The sequence below is a fragment of the Rhamphochromis sp. 'chilingali' genome (assembly GCF_963969265.1).
Source record: "Rhamphochromis sp. 'chilingali' genome assembly, chromosome: 2".
Lineage (NCBI taxonomy): Eukaryota > Metazoa > Chordata > Actinopteri > Cichliformes > Cichlidae > Rhamphochromis > Rhamphochromis sp. 'chilingali'.
In genome coordinates, this window is record NC_137930.1 from 26,256,271 (window position 1) to 26,276,562 (window position 20,292).

Consider the following 20,292-nt stretch of genomic DNA (forward strand, 5'->3'; position numbering starts at 1 on the left):
TGAAGCGTTAACAGAGGTTTTCTAAATGAAGCCTAGTACTATAAGTATTCTTTTAGTGAAGCTGTAAAGCTCACTTTCTCACAACAGAAAAACTGTGCGCATTTGCAATTCTTAAATCCTAACATGCAGCCAATTTTCATGTCAGAAGGCTGAATAGTGCATGTAAATAACACCATTTTCTTCCATAAAACCACTGACTTATCATTTGAAAACATGATAAGATAAACCTAAAGTGTTCTCACATATTTAAAGATAAGTGTGTGAGAACACAATTGCATAAAGTACATGAGGCCATGTGATAAATTCAATATATAAGCTTGGCCCTTTATGTGATTGTCATTTACCAGTTTGCCCCTCTGTGAAATGAACTGTGGCACCTCTGCTTTAGCTCAAAGCACTTCTAAGGCTTCAAAGAGCCACTAGCATGGACGTATGCTGGTCTTATATGCTTGTCTTGTCTTTGCGCCGCTCATATGACCACAATGTTTCCTGTGCTGTCTTCTAATGTTGTTCATTGGCTATGGCTTGTTGTCTTCCCGCACTGCTGACCAAAAACCTTTTCATCATACAAGCTATAACACCTCTTTAACACAGTTGCCATGAAACAGTTTTGACTGTGGCTGTTTTGGTTTGTTTTTTCATTTTGACCTGCCTCTGACTGAGTGAACATCATTTGTTAAGGACAGTGGGAAACTGCAGGGAATTTGCCAGGGATAGGCAAATCAATGAGATCAAAACACGGAGATAACAGGAGTTGTGACACCCACAGTCACACAAAACACACATACTACTAAGAGAGGAAGTAGTCAGTTGTAGACAGATGCTTATGTCACTGAAAGAACGGGAGTATACATCCCCCCCTCAGACATACATGCTCAATGCTCAGCCACACTCTTTGTCATTCACTATCAACACTCACTATCTCAGTGCCTTTCTCTCTGTGACAGAAACAGAAACTCGCACAGAGGCACTGAACAAACACTCTCCTTTATCCACCAGCCAGTCGTTGACCAGCTCTCTGCCTGGGAAAGTCTTCCTCAAGATGGTGAGTAAAACTTAAGACACTTAAATAATTAATCATCACATTTTAAATGATTGAAATACTCTAAGTGGGCACTGTGGGTTTAACAGAAGGAACTTGCTCTTGAAACTGCAGAATGGTTGTTATGTGTGTTATAGACGGCTTATCGTGACAGGATAGCATGAGCTTTTGTATCTTTTAGAAGTCAGCCATACTTGATTATTATTACAAACTGGTACATTTTAATTTGCTTGAGCGAGTTAATGTGTACACACTGACAAAAGCAGAGTTGTCATATTTGTATTCTGAGCAGTCAACATAAGCTTTCATTCATTTCAGTGATCGTTAAAGTTAAGTAAAGTAAAATGCTGAATTAAAACCACGTGTTTAAACTCGTTAAAAATAGTTTGATATTTAAAGCATTTTTGTCCCAATTTTCTTTTCACGTACTGTGTAAAAACTGAAAAGTTCAACCTCACAGTTGGGGTTGGTGGTTCTGGGTTTTGTGTCAGTTCGATTAAGCAAGGCACCTTTGCTCTGCACTTTTCATCACACTGTAAATAGAAATCGTGGTTCCTCTTCCTCTGTCGTTTCTCAGCTGGTCACTTTTCACAAGGCTTCTGTGAAAGAACAAACATTAAAAGAGAAAATGTGTTTGGAGTAACTGGTTTAGCATCCAAGACTCTGTGCTTATTATGTTATTTGTGCATTGACCCTGCACCATAACAATGGATTATTTACATATAATTATTTTCATAGCTAGAATTACATTAAACAGCTTTGCATTAAATTTATGGTTCAAACCTTTGAACCATCTCAGAGAAGTATATAGGTGCCACACAAACTATGGCAGCTTTGTGTTGAGCTGTAGTGCAATAAATGGCTATCCTATCAAGAGGTGTTTCTGGTATGTGACAAAATTTGCAGGTCCTTTACAAAATTGCAACTGCAGTGCACCCGTATCTCGAGAAGAAGCAACTGCAATAATCCTGTACATAACATATTGGGCAATTTATAGCTTACCGCGGTTAAAAAACAGAAGTATTATGAGGGAACTTTCCTCTTTTTCTTTCTACCGATTTAATATTCAACCGCATTTCAGGCTCAGCGTTAACATATTTAACGCTTGATGTTACTGGCACCACTGCAGTGAAGTTCCACCCACTGTCTCTCTCAGTTTACTGAGAGATTGGCTGTTAAAGAGCATATGCTGACATTTCTCTCTTCAACACTGAAGCCATGTTGTTGACAGTGGATGTGCATTCATTGATAACAGTGAATGCACATTTCAGAATAAAATGTGTCCAAATGTATCAAATAAAACACCATCCACTTCTCCACTGCTGATTCAGTTCTTTAGACAGTGTAGCTTTTAAAGACTCGAAATTCCCTACATGGTCTGGTCCATGGTCACTGGTGGTGACTAAAGTCATCATCTTAAAGACTGAGACTGGTACTTTTTGTCACTCCCTTACTTTCCAGAGAGAGGGTCGCCAGAGTAGATAGATCCATGTACAGTACTGGGGCATTATGTCATCAGTAAAATATACTGGAAGTGTATTTCTCAGACGCTACAGTATGACATGTCTGGAAAGGCTGAAAGAAAAAGCTTCTTCTTTCTAAAAAGAGCAGAGCCGCACAACTTAGGTTACAAAGTTGCATCTGAAAAAATCACAAGACTCCTGGAACAGTGCCTTTTGGACAGATGAGACCAAAGAGCAAATGTTTGGCAATAATAATACACTGTACCATGCTTGGGGAAAACTAAACAGCATGTTGATACAAGCGGCTCACACTAGCTTTCAAGCTTATTGATGGATGATGCTGATGATTTGGGTTTGCTTTGCAGCCACAGGACATGTGCACCTTGCAGTCACTGAGTCAACCATGAAGTCCTCTGTATACCAAAGTGTTCTAGAATTAAATGTGCAGTTTCAGCTAAATCTTGGTTGAAATTGGGTCACGAAACAGATCAATGATGCCAAGCACAGCAGTAAACCACATATAATGACTAAAATAGAAAAAGAAAAAACACAAGGGACTGCAATGCTCTAGTCAGAGTCCAGACCTCAACCTCGCTGTGGTGGGACCTTAAGAGAGCTGTGCATCCAAAACCAATACAAATGCAAAAATGCCCACAAATTTCAATGAACAGAAGCAGTGTTTTAAAATTCCTCTATAACGTTGCAACGTAATACAGAAGAGAACTATTTTTAGTTATTGTTACTAAGGGTGTTTCTACAAGCTACTGAACCATGGGGTGATATTCCTTTTTCACAGGACTGTATGCTGATTATGAAACTCACTGAGCCATCATATGCAATATCACATTATTACAATGAGAAGTCAGCAAGAGAAATCAGCTTCCACTTCACTCTGTGTTTTTGTGTCTAAGTCTCAGCACATAAGTGCACGTTAACACTGTGTGCTAAGTGTTTCTGTTTATAGCGGTGCGCATTTGCACTTTCCATTGCATTGTGTTCCCTTGCTTTTATTGCTCCATAGGAATAGCTGCAGCTGTGTGTCCTCATGCTCTTATCTCTACTTCCTGCTCAAGCCAGCTTCATTAGAATAGGTGTGGCTCCTAGTTGGTCACGAGCCAAATATATGACACTTTGTTAAACTGACGCTGGATGAAAGTGTGGTTAATAATGTACCTCAGGTTAGTAATGCAGCTTATTCCTGCCTCACACTTTTACATACTCACAGACCGACTGTTCCAGTTCACATATTTGAACTCCTCATTCATTCAAAGCCACTCTAAAAACACAGACCATCTAAATTATTTCCAGTGTAAACACCATTTTGCAGCTACCTTGAAACAGGTATATTACAAAGGTCCATGTAATAAATGCTTTTAAACTGGGGCCATTTGAAACTTGTGTTTATGACAGTGACAAACCAGGAAGTTGGTACAGAGTGTGGTTTGAGAGAAGGGTTTTTTTTTAGTCGGAGGTTTTTAGTTATTGTGTGTTTTTTAAATGATGAAACCTGGAGTGAAGACAATAACTGGGCAGTAGTTGATGTTAAGACTTCCACATTATTGTGTGGGATTGTAAGACAAGTATATTAAACATCTGAAGAAAAGAAAAATCACTCAATCCTTCGATTGATTATCTTTTCTTTTATTAATCTTAACCTATAGGATGCTTTTGTTGTACAGACATATGTAGCACATTTACTCTGACATCATGTGAGAGTAGGGATAACTCGCCAGTTTATCACAGGGCAACATAAGAGTGTACCTACAACAACTTTACAACCACCAGTTAGCCAAATATCCATGTCTTTAGACTGTGAAATGATGCTAGAGCACCTGGAGAAAACCTACACAGGCAGAACATGCACATACAAAGCCTGACCACAAGGGTCAGAACTCATACCAGGTATGAGTCAACAATACTAACCACTGCACCATGCTGCCAAATGCAACAGACTCAGAAACAGATGTGTTTTGAATGCTGGCAATTCTCAAGGTAAAATACTGTAAGACAGAAAATAGTCTCTTTTTTTCCAAATATTGCTTAAGAGTGCCAAACATAGAAAAATAATGACATGAGTCATCTGCAAAGTTCCTGTATTACACAATCCTGTAAATGCTGAGAATACTTATAGTCAAGGAACATAAAATCCCTTATTTTCATGACAGAGGATATTTTGTTATAAACATTAAATCTTTAACAGAGAGACACTAACAAACAGGGTCACTTTTGCAAATCCGTAGCTGCAATCAAGGTGCTGGCCTAACCACTACTACACTTTGAGATGTAGTGTCATTTGAACATGTTTGAACCACAAAGCCTGTGATTAACCTTTTGAGACAAAGCTCTGTGCATTAAGTTTCTATGTGTGCATAGAAAAAAATAGTGTGAGAGGGATCTTGGGTAAATTACTGGGGAGAAAAAAAGACCGTTTAATTGAGCAGTGAAAGAGAAACTGAAGAGAAAGCACAAATTCTACTGACTGGACAATGAAAGGAAATGAGAGGAAATGAAACTTTCTGTTCCTATTTGAACTTTCATGGCAGCTCAGTGTGAGCAACTCATTTTTTTAAATTCCCTTTTTGCTCTGTCTGGATTTTATTTTCTGCTGAAGCCATTTATGTTCTAGCAAGCACGGTCTTATTTTCCTTTAGCTTAGATTCTTCTTTAAGTAAACATCTGTTTGATCCTTACTGTGGTGTTGGATTCTTATTAACTCACTTTCTGAACCCCTTATGTCTTTTTTTCCCTTCAGGACAATAAGTCAGATGTAAAGGCCATCATGGCTCGCTTCCAAGCAGGTGGGGGAAGCACTGACGAGACTTCCTCTGCGCCCCCTGGACGTATCAAACAACCCTTGCACCCGACCCTCTCCTCTGGCCCACCTATACAGAAGAAACCAGTCTTGGAAAGCCTCTCTGGCAGTGCAGTAAATACGGCTCCAAAACCAAGTTTCCTAAAAAACACAGTATCTACTAAAAGTGACACAGAGGTACAAGAGCCAAATAAAGCTAAAGCCTTGGCAAGCAGATTTGCCAACATCCAGGATGATAGCAACACGAACAGCAAACCCTTTACTGTTAATAAACAGCAGACACCCTTGAAATCACCCTTATCACAGGCTCCTGAAGTTAAAAGCCTGGCACAGAAGCCTCCATTCAACAAACCTCCTCTTACCTCCACCGTGTCTGAGTCCAAACCTGCCTTTCCTAAACCTTCACCAGCAATCAGCAACAAGCCCAGCTGGGTTAAAGACGAAAACAATGCAGCACCAAACAGCAGTCCTGCGCCACTTAAATTGCCTGGTGTGCAACAAAAACCGATTGGCGGCATTGTAAAATTACGGCAGCAAGCTGAGGAACAGGCAGGAGGGAACAAAGACAATGTGATCAAACCTTCATCACTGGCCAACTCTTCTTCTAAGCCCACTTCAAACTTCAGGACTGCTCAGAATCTGTTCAACAAGGAGGAAAAGACTGAGCAGACAGAGAGTGGTGGGACCAGCAAACCTGGCCTTACAGCTACTAACTCCATTCCTCCTCCAAAACCTCCAGCCAGTAAGAAGCCCAGTTTTAAGAAGCCAGTCAAGCCCTCTCCTCTGGCCAGCGGTGGTGTTAACGGAAATGATTCATCAGGCCCAAAGCGTAACCCTCTCCCCAACAGCTTGGCTCTGGGTCCTCCTCCTGCTAAACCTAACCGACCTCCGAAAGTCAACCTGGAGAACATTAAAAGAGGCTCAGAGGCCTCTGACGAGGGTAAGTTGGATTTGTCCTTGTAACCGCAAAGCCACACTATCATTTTGGTCAGTGGCATGCTGACTTTTTGCCATACATACAGCCAAGAGGCGTAACAGTTTGGTTGGATGCTAAATTGTCTGCTGACACTAGCAATCTCGGATAGTACACTCTGGATCTGTACACTGCACAGACGCATATACTTGAAAAGTAGTACTATGCAGGGATAACATAAAAATAAAATACTATAATTTCGCTCAACCAAAACCGTTGCACAGGCAGGCTATTAATATAATTAACCACAAATAACCACAAAGCTGAGAGATTTTGTACTTGTTATAAATATGCCCCAAAAGACCCCAATGACACACAAGCTATAGATAAGTCCAGGTTATTGACTTGAATTAGCAACACTGAGACCAAATGATGTATCAAGACCCACCTTTAGTTGTGATATGTGGCCCAGCCCTGAGCTAAATGTCATGAGCCATGCTCGATATGGGTTATGGCAAGCATGTACATGATGTGACCCAAATGTTATAACACATCTGACATCTGGCCCATAATTGGTAGACCTGTGGCTGACATGTGGTGTTTGTACTCATCCTGAGTCAACTCCCAAAGAAAAGTAAAGAGATGGGCCACGTTTCAGCCAAAGGTCATTGCCTTTTGGATTGTGGCTTCATCTGGCTCAGGGTGTCAAAAGGAAGGAAGCCACGTAGAAGCCAAATATATATTTTGAGAAAACTTGGCCTGCTTCAATAGAGTGGTGGATCTGAACCAAGACCGTTTGTTGGCCTGTGTGTAAGGGTCTGATAAGGTTATTGAGGCAAGTTATAAACTAATGGAACTTATTGCAGGTCCAAATGACCAAAAGTCTTTTAATCTGACAGTGTAATCAAAAGAAGCACCACGAGCATGTAAAATGTTTGAGATGCTGTTTTTCACAAATATGAACACAAGTGTGCCTTGAAACTTTGGTTTGTTTAGGGTGTCGTGAGCATAAATTGACTGAATTACTGAGTTAGGCGGATAGCAGACAGGTTGCTGACATCCACCTGTATAGCAAGCCACGATAAAGTTGTCACATTCACAAGATTTTGAGGAAACTTATCCTCTGACCCCTGACCCCTGACCTTGAGGCCGAGGTCACTGAGATTTAAACAACTCCTAATAGTTTTAGTAGATACAATTGTATCAATTTGGCACTCCTATGTTGCTTTGTTCTCGAGTTATCGCATTCAGAAACCTGCTGACAGCCTTCCATATTTGTAAAAGTTAAATGTAATCATCTACTGAATCATTCAATTCAGTTTCATTTATATGGTACCACTTATGGTGGCTGTGGCTCAGCAGGTCAAGCAGGTTTTCTACTAAGTTGAAGGTCAGTGGTTTGATCCCTCCTCCAGTCTGCATGACACAGGATCTTAGGGCAAGATACTAAACCTAAATGAAAAGCAGTCTGGTGTTTTCTACACAAGTATGCAGTGGAGGCGTGCTTTCACAGTTTAACGTTGTCCCAGACACGTGTGATCACACCTTCATGAAGCTAAAGTTAACCCAGCACGTTAGCTACTTCCTTTATTCAGAATCGAAGGAGAGTTCAGCATTTTACTTTAAAAAATATACATAGATGTAAATATATTTGTTGTTTATTTTAATTACCTGTTATCACCCATTACTGTAAGATGACAGCAGAAGTGTTGCAAGACTAGAATGTGTACTTTTCAATATAGAACAAGAAACCTTACTATTTCAAAGTAAATAAATACACTTGTACTAGAAAAAAAACTTATTTTATTTGATAGATGAACAGTTCGGTGTTTCTAGTTTAAAGAAATGCTGAATATCCAAAGAGTACACTAAGAAATACTAGAAAACAGCATTTAAACCCAAACTTAGGTCTTGGATTTGTTTTTTATTAATAAAAAATGGATGACCGCTGTGGTTGCTGACAAATCTTGATGAGATCATGTGTATCTCTATCAAAAGAGAACTCTAAAAAAATGCTTAACAAACTCACAAAATAGGCTTTTCAAAATGAGATGAAAATGAACATTTTATTGCTTTGCAGTATGGCCTAACGTACAAGAAAGTAGAAAATATGCTCTACATATGTGAGACAGGGAGTTCAGCTTCAGGCAGTAAACTTTTGCCAGCCAGCAGGGATGCACATGTGCGCCCCCCCACCCCCCCAGTCAGAAATACTTCAGCTTTTTGTTTGATTTTACATCCTTTGTTTTCAGTTTGGTCTCATGGGTGTTTGGTTCTCTAATCTCAATCTGTATACAACACATATGGCAAATTAAACACAGCAGAATTTGCAGGAAAACAAGCCCCAGCAACATTTTATGTAATGGACTCTCTATAGAAGCAGAGTCAGTCTCCCCACCCCCGTGAAAAGGGTTAAATGTGTAAGAGTTAATGTGGGGCACTCAAGAGCATGCAGCTCTCGTGACTGTCTAAAGAAGGTGTTCCTCTTATTTTATTGGTTGAAGTGCATTTCCTCTATATCGCCCGCAATGCTACTTTGGACAGGATCTGTTAACGCATTTCTGAAGTGTGAAATAGAAGTTGCTTCACAAGTCAGTGTGGTTTCAGTGACGTGGGCAGTGTTTGGCCAGCAGTTATTGAGCATACTTTAGCTTATAAGACCTAAAAGAAATACACAAAGTATGCTTGTGCATGAAATATTGCACTGCATAAGATACTCTGTGTATTTTCAGTGTGTTTACACAAATGCTGCAGTTCTTCCGAGCTTCACATAAGAGACTAAAGTGACACTAGGTTCCTCTATTTGCAAGTTCCCTGTCCAGTTTCTCTTTTCTACCCCCACTTCACTCGCCACTCTGACAGCCGAGTTTGTTTCACCACATGGGGAAGTAAGTTCCAGCAAGCCAGCGAGCCTTTTTAAAGACAGGCTCTGTCTATAGAAACATACGTGAATATATTCCAGTCAGAGGTCGGGTCGGCTGTCTTGGCTGGAATTCTAAAGGCCAAGAGAGCAATGTTCTGATCACAGTTTTGCAGTTTTGTGAGATTCATTCCACCAAACCACATTGCCTAGCGTCCACTAGTAATAACTCTGGATAATAACACTGTACTCTCACTTTCTTTCCTTTATTTCTTATGGCTTTTGTGATCCTATATTGATCTTGAGTAAAGTTATAAAGATTTACATAATTTGCATCGCCTACATTACTGGAGTTTGTTTTTAGGTGCATCATTCAAATTTAGTGGCCAAAGAAACACATTTACCGACATTACAGACACACCATTTTGAAGCACTTACTGTTAATTACTTCCTGGTTGTTGTGCATTACACATTATACACCTGAATACATTTCATGGCAAAAAAGACTCCATAAAGACGTAGCCATTTTCACTTTTACTTTCAGTACTCTCAAAACTCCGTGAGTCACATTTTAAAGTTCCTGGGACATTTTTTTATGTGGACAGTGAACGAAGATTGGTCATTGTTCTCGAAATCTTGTGAGACAAGGGTTACTTAAGCAGGAAAAACACTCTAGGAGATTCAAATGCCTCGTTGCAGAAATTTTTTATATATTATTCTTGATCATAGTCAGAGTCCTATTAACACATACCGTCAACAGTCTCTGAAGATTATGTACAGAGGACCATCTTTGCGCCAGTTTCGATGTGTCTAGATGAGACTGATGTGACTCTTTGACATATATAATCATCACAGAAATTAGAGAGACCTATTTCAAAGAAAAATGGAAGTTTTTCACATTTAGAAACATAGATACCCATCTATTTATGTACACGTCTTGTGTGGTCATCAGAGATGGTGTCAGACAGTGTTGGTGAAATTCATTTGCATTGGTCTAAAAAGTGCTAAATTTACACTGGAAGCAAGTAAAGTACAGCAAAACCACCTAAAGAGTAATCGGCTAACACAGCGTCAACACTGCATGTTTCTGCTGCAGGTCCCAGTTTTAAGAAACCCATTGCTGCGAGCAACCATGTGGCCCAGAATCAAGCCCCACCACCTGCACTGCCAAATCTGCCCCCACGACATCCTGGAGCCATGTGAGTGACACATTAAACACACTTTTTCATTTTCCTGTTTGAACAGAAACACGGTGATAAATGTTGGACATGCTGTGTATTATCTGGATAATGCTACTCGAATTAATAACAGCTAAATCCTAACCTGCTGTTTAGGAACCAGCAAGAAGACACTTACGACGATGTCGATCACGTGACCAATTCTCCTCCGCCTCTACCACCATCTGCAGGTCCAGTAAAAGTCTCTAAGTCTCTAAAACTAGTGTTGCACAACTTTTTTTTAACATCACAGGAAAACAGAAGAAGCTGAACTTTGTGCTAGGAGACAGTGGTAATTTCTAAATACGTAAAATGCATTTTATTGGCATTGAAAATGTGTGGAGTTGTATGAAAGAAAGAAAAGAATATTTTTAGAACTCAAAATGTTATGGCTTCAACTATTCCTAAGTATAAAGTATACTATTTTAAATGCTTCATTTTGGAGTAATCCCAAAATATTTTTTTAATCCAGTGGATTCTAGTGCAACCTCACCATCACTGTTTACCTACCTTTACCTACATTAGTTAGCATAAGGATAAGATGCAGGGAGCAGAAGCAGTGAACATGAATACTTTACCGTACAAAGCAACAGACCCGCACAAGAGAGGTGAAGAAGAGAGTGCAGGCAGGGTGGAGCCGATGGAGACAAGTGATTTTTGACAGAAGGATAGCAGCTAGACTGAAAGAGAAAGTTTACAAGATGGTGAGGAAGATGCTAGGGATATGGTGAGATGGACCCAGATGATCTGCTGTGGCGACCCTTGAAGGCAGCAGCTGAAAGATGAAAAAGTTAGCATGAAGCTAAAGAGATTTCGTTTTCTAAATATTATGTATTTTCATATCATACTTAAAAAAAAGACTAATTCTTAAAATGTTTTTGGTACAGTTGACAGTCAGCATTGAGCACGTTAAACTTCACAGTATGAACATGAATTCAGATAGTGATATCTGCTTCAAAAGGGTCTCATTGTAACACTGCTTTATTGTTTCTCTTTTTGCAGCCCACCCAAGCCAGAGAGGAAAGGTGAGACATGCTGAATTACTTTCACTCATATAAATACAGATTGCCATGCAGGTGAAAGTGCAGAATAAACCACATCACCACCAGTGGTACCACAGAAGGAAACGGCAACAGAATAGTGACTAAATAACACGAGCCCTGGAAGTAATTATAAATGAACGTATGGGTAAAAAAACATGACTTTTGACAGATTGTAGGTCTGCTTCAAAGAGGCTTTTGTAGTCCAAGCAGAACTTCTGGAGGTTAAATATCTTTAACGAATTCAAATAATTAAGTTGAAAAGTTTATACTCTAAAATTAAACGTGTCTTAACTTGACTAAGGTTATAGCCTTATATATTTCTGTTGCTTTATGTCCTCTCCTCCCAGGAGGAAATTAATGACGACGATGATGATGATGGAGAGATGTATGAAGATCTTGATGAACGATGGTGAGAGATTGTCACACCTCCATTGGCTTATCCCACACCTCACTCGTGATGTCTAGGTTTTAAAGTGTGAAAGAATAACTGGCCTTTTTATACACAATGTTTGAGGACTGCGTATGAAATAAGTCTGCTTAGACCCAAAGTTCAAAATGTCTGCGGTAAATGTTCAGCTGTGTCCACGTCACACCTTATTAACACTACCATCTAGTGGTTGTTTTGCATCACTATGAGATGTTGTTGCTTTTCGGTCTGTGGCACTTTAACCGATTAAAACAAGGGAGCAGACAAACTTAGAGTAAATTAAATCTCCTTTCTAACTTCACTTTTTAAGGGACATCAGAAGTCTTGGAATATTTTGGGTAATGATATCAAATAAAGCTCTTGTTTTTATAGAACCTAAGAATATCTTACATAAACATAAATTATATACATTTATAAACCAGGTTTATTTTGACTAAATTGGTACAATCAATCCCTGTTACTCCCAGTGAGAATCTGAGCATCTTCAGCATTGATGTGTGGCTCATTAAACTATACATCGCTACCATCTTGTAATCCGTTCCCTTCAAGGCTTCCTGTTAGCTTTCTGTCACAAACTCCACCCAGTCTGAAAGCTCTTCTTCACCTTTCTTACCCAATAAAACTGAATCTTAAACATATTTATCCATCCATCTATCAAAACTTTTGTTTTTAAATGCTTTGTACTTTTGGTGTTAAAGGGAAGCAGCGGAACAAAAGCAAGAGAAGAAGAAAGAGAAAGAGGACAAAGAGGAGAAAAAACGTCAGGAGGCTGAGAAGAAGGAGCAGAAGGAACGCGAGAAGAAGGAACAAGAGGCCCGGAAAAGATTCAAAGTGAGTGAACGTCTCAGGTAGAATCAATAAGACTGTCACACCTCAGTCATCAAAACCAAGTTATTTGTCATGTGCACATTTGAATTCATGTGCATGCATGGTTGTGTGTTAGTTGGTTGGTCCCCTGGAGGTCCTTCAGAAAGGAAAGGCATCCACAGATTGTCGAAGCAGCAAGACTGACCTTGGTCTGAAGCAGGGAGACCCCGTGGACATCATTCGAGTCCAGGGAAACCCCGAGGGTAAATGGTTGGGAAGAGCACAGGATGGATCCAGTAGGTTCACAATCTACCCCTCAATTTTCTCAGTTTCTCGTCACCTTCCACTCTAACTCTTTGCTGACAGGATAAATTGTCACTTGTATCAGCAAATACAGGATCAGCTATCTCTCTATGCACCATCTATGGTCTTTTTTTCCATTTTTAGTCAATATTTTAGCTTCAAAGCTGACTGTAGGAGCAACACTAACATCTCGTCAATGCTTCATTTTGCTCTCACAGTTGGCTACGTGAAGACGACTTCAGTAGAAATTGACTTTAACTCCTTGAAGAATCAAGGAGCCTCACTTCAGCAGGCGTACGAACCCGAAGTCTACGATGACATCGATGTAGTTGATAACAGGTACGGGATTGCAACTGTAAATGATGAGTCCTTAATGTGGCCCCAACACTTCTTCACAGACACAGACGTAGATAATACGTTTGAAAATGCTAGTCAGTCAGGGTTATGAAACGCTAATGGCAACTCCAGTGTTACTGTCTTGCTGTTACCCCATGAAGCACTTCTCCAATTTACTGTGAAAAAACAAAGTTAGCCAAGTTGGCCTGCTTCTCATTTAATATCTCTCTTTTTTTTCTCTACAGCACTAAAAAAGGACCAGGAGGTACATTTTACAATACTGTGTTTCATTTTATTATTATATATTATTATATTAATAATATTGTTGCTCACACAATGAAATCTTGCTGATTACATCTCTTATGCCTTGTAGTTGTCCTACCACCTCTACCAGGAGGAGAAGAAGGAGAAATATATGATGATGTTGTCGATCCAAACTTAGAAGTCAGGTGAGAACTGGTTTTGTTATTTAAAAAAACGGGTAAATGCAAACGTAAAGACACTCTGGAAAGATTCAGAAAACATGACAGAAGAGCAGATCATTACATCCTTGGTTGGCTTTCCAGTCCCTTCGATCCCAGGTCTTCTTTGAAGCCCCGCAGCTTCCTGCGGATGTTTGACCGAAACAGACGCCCTGCCAGCTCTAAAGTGTAAAATACACTCAGTAGTAAGACTGACCACAGATCTACTGTCCACTGTTGTTAATCCTTAATCTTTCAGCCGTCACTCCTCTTTTATCAGTGACGCCGCATTTCAGTTTTGATTTCTCCCGACATCGGCATCAGAAAAAACACTTCACCTCTGTCTGAATAACACTGAAACGTCCTAATTTGCAGTTTAACTTCCGCAGTCTGAGAAGCTGGAGTCTAACGGTCACGTTTACATGTTTGTGTCTGATCACTGACTACCTGTGATTTTACTAATCTTTGGGAGTAATTTGCATGTGCGCGACTGCTGTACAACTCAATCAGAAAAATCAATGTATTAACAGCTAACACTGTCAAAAGCATGTTTTAACCAGAGTTGAATATGATTGTTAATCAGGGCTGCTTTAAGTCACATTAACACACTTTTAACTGATGATACTGTAGCAATATAAAGGATATAATATTTTTTAACTATCTTTTCCTCTGTTGTCCCAGAGTGCCTCCACCCAGCCAATTTACAGCAGATGGGAATTCAGGTATAACTCATTTGACTCATTTGACCACTTTACTGTCCATTTCAAAATAACACAACTTGGCACGGTTTCTCTAACATAACAAGACGTTAATGCACACATAAGTTTTTCTGGTACAGGTTGGTTTGTCTTTTAGGACCCAAAGGCTTATTGAGGCTAATCGGTTCTAAGATCGTTCAACTTTATATTGATACTATTGTGTCGTTGCCATTTCTGTCCCACTTTCTTGACTTTAACTTGTAGTATTTTTCCACTGTAACACTATAGTGATGGTCTGTGAGTTATACTTGTTATATTTACTCTTTTGTAACATTTATTATAATGTCTACGGTGTTCCTTTAAGAAAGGTTTGCAAACTAAAGCTTCATTCAGGCTTAGTGAAAACTATCCAATCCAATACTCACCGACCATTTCCTTGTGTTAACACAGATAAGCCGGGTCAAGCAATTGATGAGGAAATATATGATGACGTCGACTCTCAAAATGCACCTATCCCACCTCCCATCAGCAGGTAGATCAACCTCACAACAAAAGACTGTATTTAAGATCAACTCCAACCTGTTTAGATCCATGAACTGAAATGTCTTAATACAGCTGTTATTTCTTTCCAATTTCTGTTTGTTTTCCCATCAAGTATTCCACCTGGGAAAATCAAAACCAAAGTTGACGAAATGGACCCTAAGAAGCAGAAAAAGTTTGAGAAGGAGGAGAAGGAATTCAGGAAGAAGTTTAAGGTTTGTCACTCTAACATGTTTCAACCACACTTACAATATCTTTTATCTTATTTCACATGTTTTTATATATACACACACATATATAGATATATAAATTTTAAATCTGTTTCAGTATGAAGGAGAAATACAGGTGCTGTACCAGGTGAATGTCATCCACAATCTTACAAATAAAAAATGGAGTGGCAAAGAGCTGCCAGTAAAAGCAGGAGAGGCCCTTGATGTGATTGCTAAAGCTGTGGATAACAAACTGATCTGTCGAAATGAAGACGGCAAGTGTGAGTATCTATTTACTCAATTATATTGATTAATTGATAGATATATTTAAGATCTCCATTTACCCAATTAACAAATCCTAGCACTATTTACCATTAAACCCTTAAAATGTGCATTTTACAGTTGGTTATGTCTCGACCAGCCACATTGCTATGGAGTAAGTACTACAGACATTCACACATTTATGCTAAGCTAGAAACTAAACAACATACTGGCACTACTGATGTTTTTGTTTTTGTTTACAGCGATGGAGATATCTATGATGATATTGGAGACGGTACGTTCTGAATACATTGCTGTGCAGCTGAACTTTTAGGAGTATAACTGCTGACAGAGCAGTCTTTAAAAAGTGGATTTTATTTTAACCCTCCCACAAACCTCAGTACATTGAGGTTTGCAGGTATGGCTCTTTATGCACAGCTCTCTTGAGGTCCCACCACAGACTTTCTATATGGTTGAGTTCTGGAATTTGACAGTGTTTGACACACCCTCATATTTAACTCCACAATACTTTGGGAGTTCATGGTTGACTCAACGACTGCACAGTGCCCAGGTCCTCTGACTGCAAAACAAGTGCAGTACTATTAATGGTTAAGATGGTTGGTTAAGATTGTGTATTCCCTCCTCTTTCACAAAAGTGGGAAGGACCTGAGCAGCAGACACATGACTCAAAACACTGAGAAAAAGAAATTCATTCAACTTATCAATTGTAAACTATGTAAACGAAATCCATTTGTCATCATGTCGAATACTTTGCGGTGTCAGTGTATTAAAACAAAATAACCAAAACAGCTAAACCAAACAAATGTGAAACCAGTAGAAGAGTGTGAAACCAAAAAAGCTGTACTTCTGATTTGTGTGTTGAGTGTGGGTTAATATTAAAAAAATTATTTTATTTGTCTGGCTGTGGATACGACCCTCACAGGAAATACATTTTAACTATTGTTTTGCTTTCATTTCAGAGTGCATCTACGACAACGATTAAAGAACATCCTGCACCAGCTTTTTTGTTTTATATTGCTTATTTGCATCTTTTGTTATTTATTATGTTTACTGTTGCTATACACTGGGAGTTGGTATAAAATGGCCATTTGGTGTCAATCTATTTTTTTTCTTTATATCATCGAAATTAGAAAAAAATGTGTGGTTGGTGGCTCCAACTGCTGGAGCCAGGCTAGCCACATACAATCTCATACTTTAACCCCCACCCCCCAAAAAAGCTCTAAATCAAACTATGTGTCAAATATTTGTTCAAACAACAGTATTTTAATATATTTCTCTGTCTGTTTTCTTCATTTCTTCCTCGTTTGGGCTTTAATTTATGAATTTGCTTCAAAGATTTTGCAAAAATTTAAGAATATTTGCAGTATACAGCTAATAAAAAGATTGTACTTTTGTTGTCTTTTCGGCGGATGATGTACTGTTTGTATATTCCTTTCTATAAGGCCAATTCAAACATTTATCTTTGTCTAACTAAAGATTTAGACAAATGTAATTCTGTGCCAAAGTACTTTTCATGCACTGTATAGAAAGTTAAGAAGAACTTCCTGTATTTTTTTTTTTTTTGATTTATTTGGATTTTTTTCTCAACACATTATATTTTGTCCTGTTGTTGCAATAAGACAATACCTGAGAAAGATAATAAAGACCCCAAATTAATATGCACTGCATCTTTCGATATGTACCTCTGAACTTAAATAATGTAAGTTTGGCTGGTTAATGGATGGTGGTGAGTCAACAAAGGATTGTTTATTTATTTGTTTTTTAGGAGAAGGGGATTAGTAGCCTCTAGTGGCAGCTATTAGAAACTACAGCGAATTCAAACTTCAATGAGACACAAATCACAAAAACAAATAAAAACCTGGCAGTACTGACACATGACTACGTACATAACACCTAAACCACGTGATTCAATTGAAACACTTACGAATGAAACACTAAATTGTGAACAATTTAAGTGTTTTCATTGTAAAACTCTTTAAAAACTTTAAAAACAAAGATGCTTTTATCATCAGAAATGTTAGTTTTACTCACGTATAATGCACTTTTGTTTATCAGATACTCTGGATTTTCCTGTTATTTCTGACTATCAGGCCTTCATTCTGAGCCAAGCTTACCACTGAATAACTGTTCATATGCTGAAGAAAGCACACTAATCTGACATATTTCTGTCCATGTCTGGATATATTGGTATATTGCTATGGTATGTTCTATATGGTATATTCTAAGATTCATAAATACTGACTTTTACAAATATTGCCCAAAACAAAAATAAAATGAACATTTAAATAAAGTAAATCCTAACTAAATAAAAACGTGTAAACTAAATGAAACTAAACAGAACTGAAATAAACACTAAAACGGACCAAATCAGTATCTCTTACACATTTTTGGAAACGTCCTCTGAAAATACATAATGCAAGTTCTGAGATTTATCAAACAAACACTGCCCCATTAATAAAAGGTTAGATATAAATGGAAGAAAAACTTGAATTAAACCGTGTTGTCTAACGAAATATTGTTTGCAACAGATATTCAACAAATAATTATTTATTTCTAACTTGTTAAAGCACTCTACCTTGTCCGTGTGGTAAGTTGGCACGACATTGCAGCTTTATATCTGTTGTGTTAGCCCACTGTTTGCATTGACGTATGATGATGATGATGATGATAATTATCATTATTATTATTATTATTATTATTATTATTATTATTATTATTTCATGTTCCGCTAAAAGTCCAATTTTGCACTGCTTCAAGGGAAAAAAAACGATTTCCGCTTCGACCGGAAGTCACATCCTAGCTTCAACATGGTTCCCCCCGTTGCAGTGTCGCCGCTCATCAAGGTAAAACATTAATTTTGTAGCTTGTATAGCTTTTATTACTGTAAATGTAAATGGACAAATATGTCTAAGCCACAGTCTGTCCCTAATACACGCAGACTCGCGTTAATGGAAGTTAATGTATTAGCATCTTAGCTAGTGTTTGCTAGCAGTGACATTGAGAGGTGAATGCTTCCTCGCAAACGGTTGCTTTCTGCGGCATCTTTCACATCTGACAGAGGCAGGTATTATGACTAGTAATACCCATGCCATGTTGTTAGGCTGAGTAATAGTTAATAGTGTTGTGGTTGTTGTTCACTACGTATGCTGAAAGGTCAGAGAAAAACTGGACTTCGTCCCTTGTCACGGCTCATTTGGCGCACTTCGTTTAGGTTTTTGTACGGTATCGTGACCACACACGATGTTTTTAAATATGAAATTACAGAATTAAGCATAAAATGGTAGTTATATATCAGCGATTGACAGTAACGACAGAACAGGCTGTGGAAATTAAGTTCATCTTGTTCATATGATATGAACAAGATGATAAGATGAACAAGATAACCGTGCGTGAGCTGCGACATATGAATCACGCATGGTTAGCTGGTTATTCACACATGTTTCGCTTGATAACATGTTTGTTAACACCATATGTTTTCCATTTCAGACGGCCAGATGGTCTGCCCTGCTACTCGGCGTGATCTACGGCAAACAGCGATTTGGTAAGTCCATGTGTGCGCATGCGTTAACTGGTTTGTGTCAGTGCGTAAAAGGAAAAACTTGGAACAGAAAGTCAGGAATGTACATTGTTTGTGACAGATGCAAGGGTTTTATTTTATTTTTTACTGTACCACATATCACAGCATTTATACCCTAAACAGGAGATGCACCAATTGCAGTTTTCGTGGTTGATTCTGATTTCTAGGATCTTCTCTTACTGAAACAACTGATTAGGTGTTGCTCAAAAGCAGGTGCAACAGATTTGTTTTTCTCTGTTTCATAGCTGCTCATAGCTCATAGCTGCTTTGAGCTCCTTTGCTAACACCGAGACTTCATGCTTGTAGTTTAGCCACTTTGCTTTTGTTAGCTAAAATTTCCAGGGTCTTTTAAAACACATACATTTTCTTTAAAGTAAAGTTTTCATAGAAAGCTTTCTTTTTATTCTAAGATAATTTTATCTGCTTTAGTCATTTAACTCTTTATCTTTTGAAAGTCATAAAGCTTCAGGACGTTGCCGCCTTAATTCTTGAATTACTAAAATTATATTAAGAATGAAGCATGTAAGAAGGCACACATAATTAGACACAGACTAGTATGACAGAAGGAAAAACAGTTGCGAAAACTACTACTAACTCCAGGAGTTGCTTATTAATAAATTTATGTCACAGAGGAAGGGATATGTGCTTGCAAGGATTATTTGTACTTTAGGGCACCCTTAATTTCCATGAAGATGTCTTTAGCACATGGGGAGGGGGAACTAAAGGATGGATTTATGAAGTCACAAAAGTCTTAGAAAATGAGGGCTATCTATGCTCAGATACACTTATGTAATGTGTCTTAAGAATACCACTGTGATTTCTAAGAATGCTTAGTGATGGGCTCTGTAATTTTTGTTAAGATTACCTGAAGCCCATTGCTGAGGAGGAGAGGAGGGTTGAGGAAGCGGAGAAGAAGGCCAGAGAGGAGCAGGAACGCATCTACAAACAACTCTCTGAAGGTAACGCAGAATCACACACAGCCTTTGTTTGTCTGTCACATGAAATTAGGTTTGTTTGTTTTAATGCCAACATATTCATGTTTCCTCATTCTTTTTCTGTCTCTGCAGCAAATTCTGACACCATCCTCAAATGAACCATTTCCTGACTTATGTTGCTGAACAATAAATATTTCCAATGTAATCAATAAAGTGTCCTTTACTTTTTTCTTTTTTTGAATTTGCCTCGTATTAGTCGTCACTTCTTATTTTGAACTAAGCCTTTTGAACCTTCTAGTTGCGTTTGACAAACACACATGCACATTTCGTGACTCGAGCTAGTCTGTGTTTGTGTGTACACCTGTCC

General features: G+C 38.6%; 2 protein-coding genes across 3 annotated transcripts; both read left to right on the top strand.

Annotated features, from left to right (window-relative positions):
- Nucleotides 1–899: 899 nt before the first annotated feature.
- On the top strand, nt 900–17,053 carry fyb1b (FYN binding protein 1 b). 2 transcript variants are annotated; one of them, XM_080874946.1, is made up of 19 exons: nt 900–1,045; nt 5,258–6,257; nt 10,187–10,289; nt 10,425–10,498; nt 11,310–11,332; nt 11,698–11,759; nt 12,476–12,608; nt 12,721–12,880; nt 13,106–13,226; nt 13,469–13,488; nt 13,597–13,672; nt 13,790–13,873; nt 14,366–14,406; nt 14,833–14,914; nt 15,038–15,137; nt 15,250–15,412; nt 15,534–15,567; nt 15,656–15,687; nt 16,373–17,053. In XM_080874946.1, the coding sequence occupies exons 1-19, from the start codon at nt 1,043–1,045 to the stop codon at nt 16,393–16,395; spliced, it is 2,334 nt and encodes a 777-aa protein (XP_080731072.1). In that variant the 5' UTR covers nt 900–1,042; the 3' UTR covers nt 16,396–17,053. The 2 variants fall into 2 exon arrangements, with proteins under 2 accessions (XP_080731072.1, XP_080731073.1); XM_080874947.1 differs by lacking the exon at nt 13,790–13,873.
- Nucleotides 17,054–18,185: 1,132 nt separating this feature from the next.
- On the top strand, nt 18,186–20,138 carry atp5mea (ATP synthase membrane subunit ea). The gene is made up of 4 exons (XM_080874586.1): nt 18,186–18,256; nt 18,900–18,954; nt 19,851–19,949; nt 20,058–20,138. Exons 1-4 carry the CDS (start codon nt 18,221–18,223, stop codon nt 20,081–20,083), a joined length of 216 nt encoding a protein of 71 aa, XP_080730712.1. The 5' UTR covers nt 18,186–18,220; the 3' UTR covers nt 20,084–20,138.
- Nucleotides 20,139–20,292: the final 154 nt, after the last annotated feature.

What these genes read in the sequence shown, in the direction of transcription:
- fyb1b (XM_080874946.1), top strand. An exon ending in ATCCCACCTCCCATCAGCAG is followed by an intron (nt 14,915 to 15,037) that starts GTAGATCAACCT and finishes TTTCCCATCAAG; the next exon opens with TATTCCACCTGGGAAAATCA. An exon ending in AATTCAGGAAGAAGTTTAAG is followed by an intron (nt 15,138 to 15,249) that starts GTTTGTCACTCT and finishes AATCTGTTTCAG; the next exon opens with TATGAAGGAGAAATACAGGT.
- atp5mea (XM_080874586.1), top strand. Translation starts at nt 18,221, where the DNA reads ATGGTTCCCCCCGTTGCAGTGTCGCCGCTCATCAAG. An exon ending in CTACGGCAAACAGCGATTTG is followed by an intron (nt 18,955 to 19,850) that starts GTAAGTCCATGT and finishes ATTTTTGTTAAG; the next exon opens with ATTACCTGAAGCCCATTGCT. An exon ending in CTACAAACAACTCTCTGAAG is followed by an intron (nt 19,950 to 20,057) that starts GTAACGCAGAAT and finishes CTGTCTCTGCAG; the next exon opens with CAAATTCTGACACCATCCTC.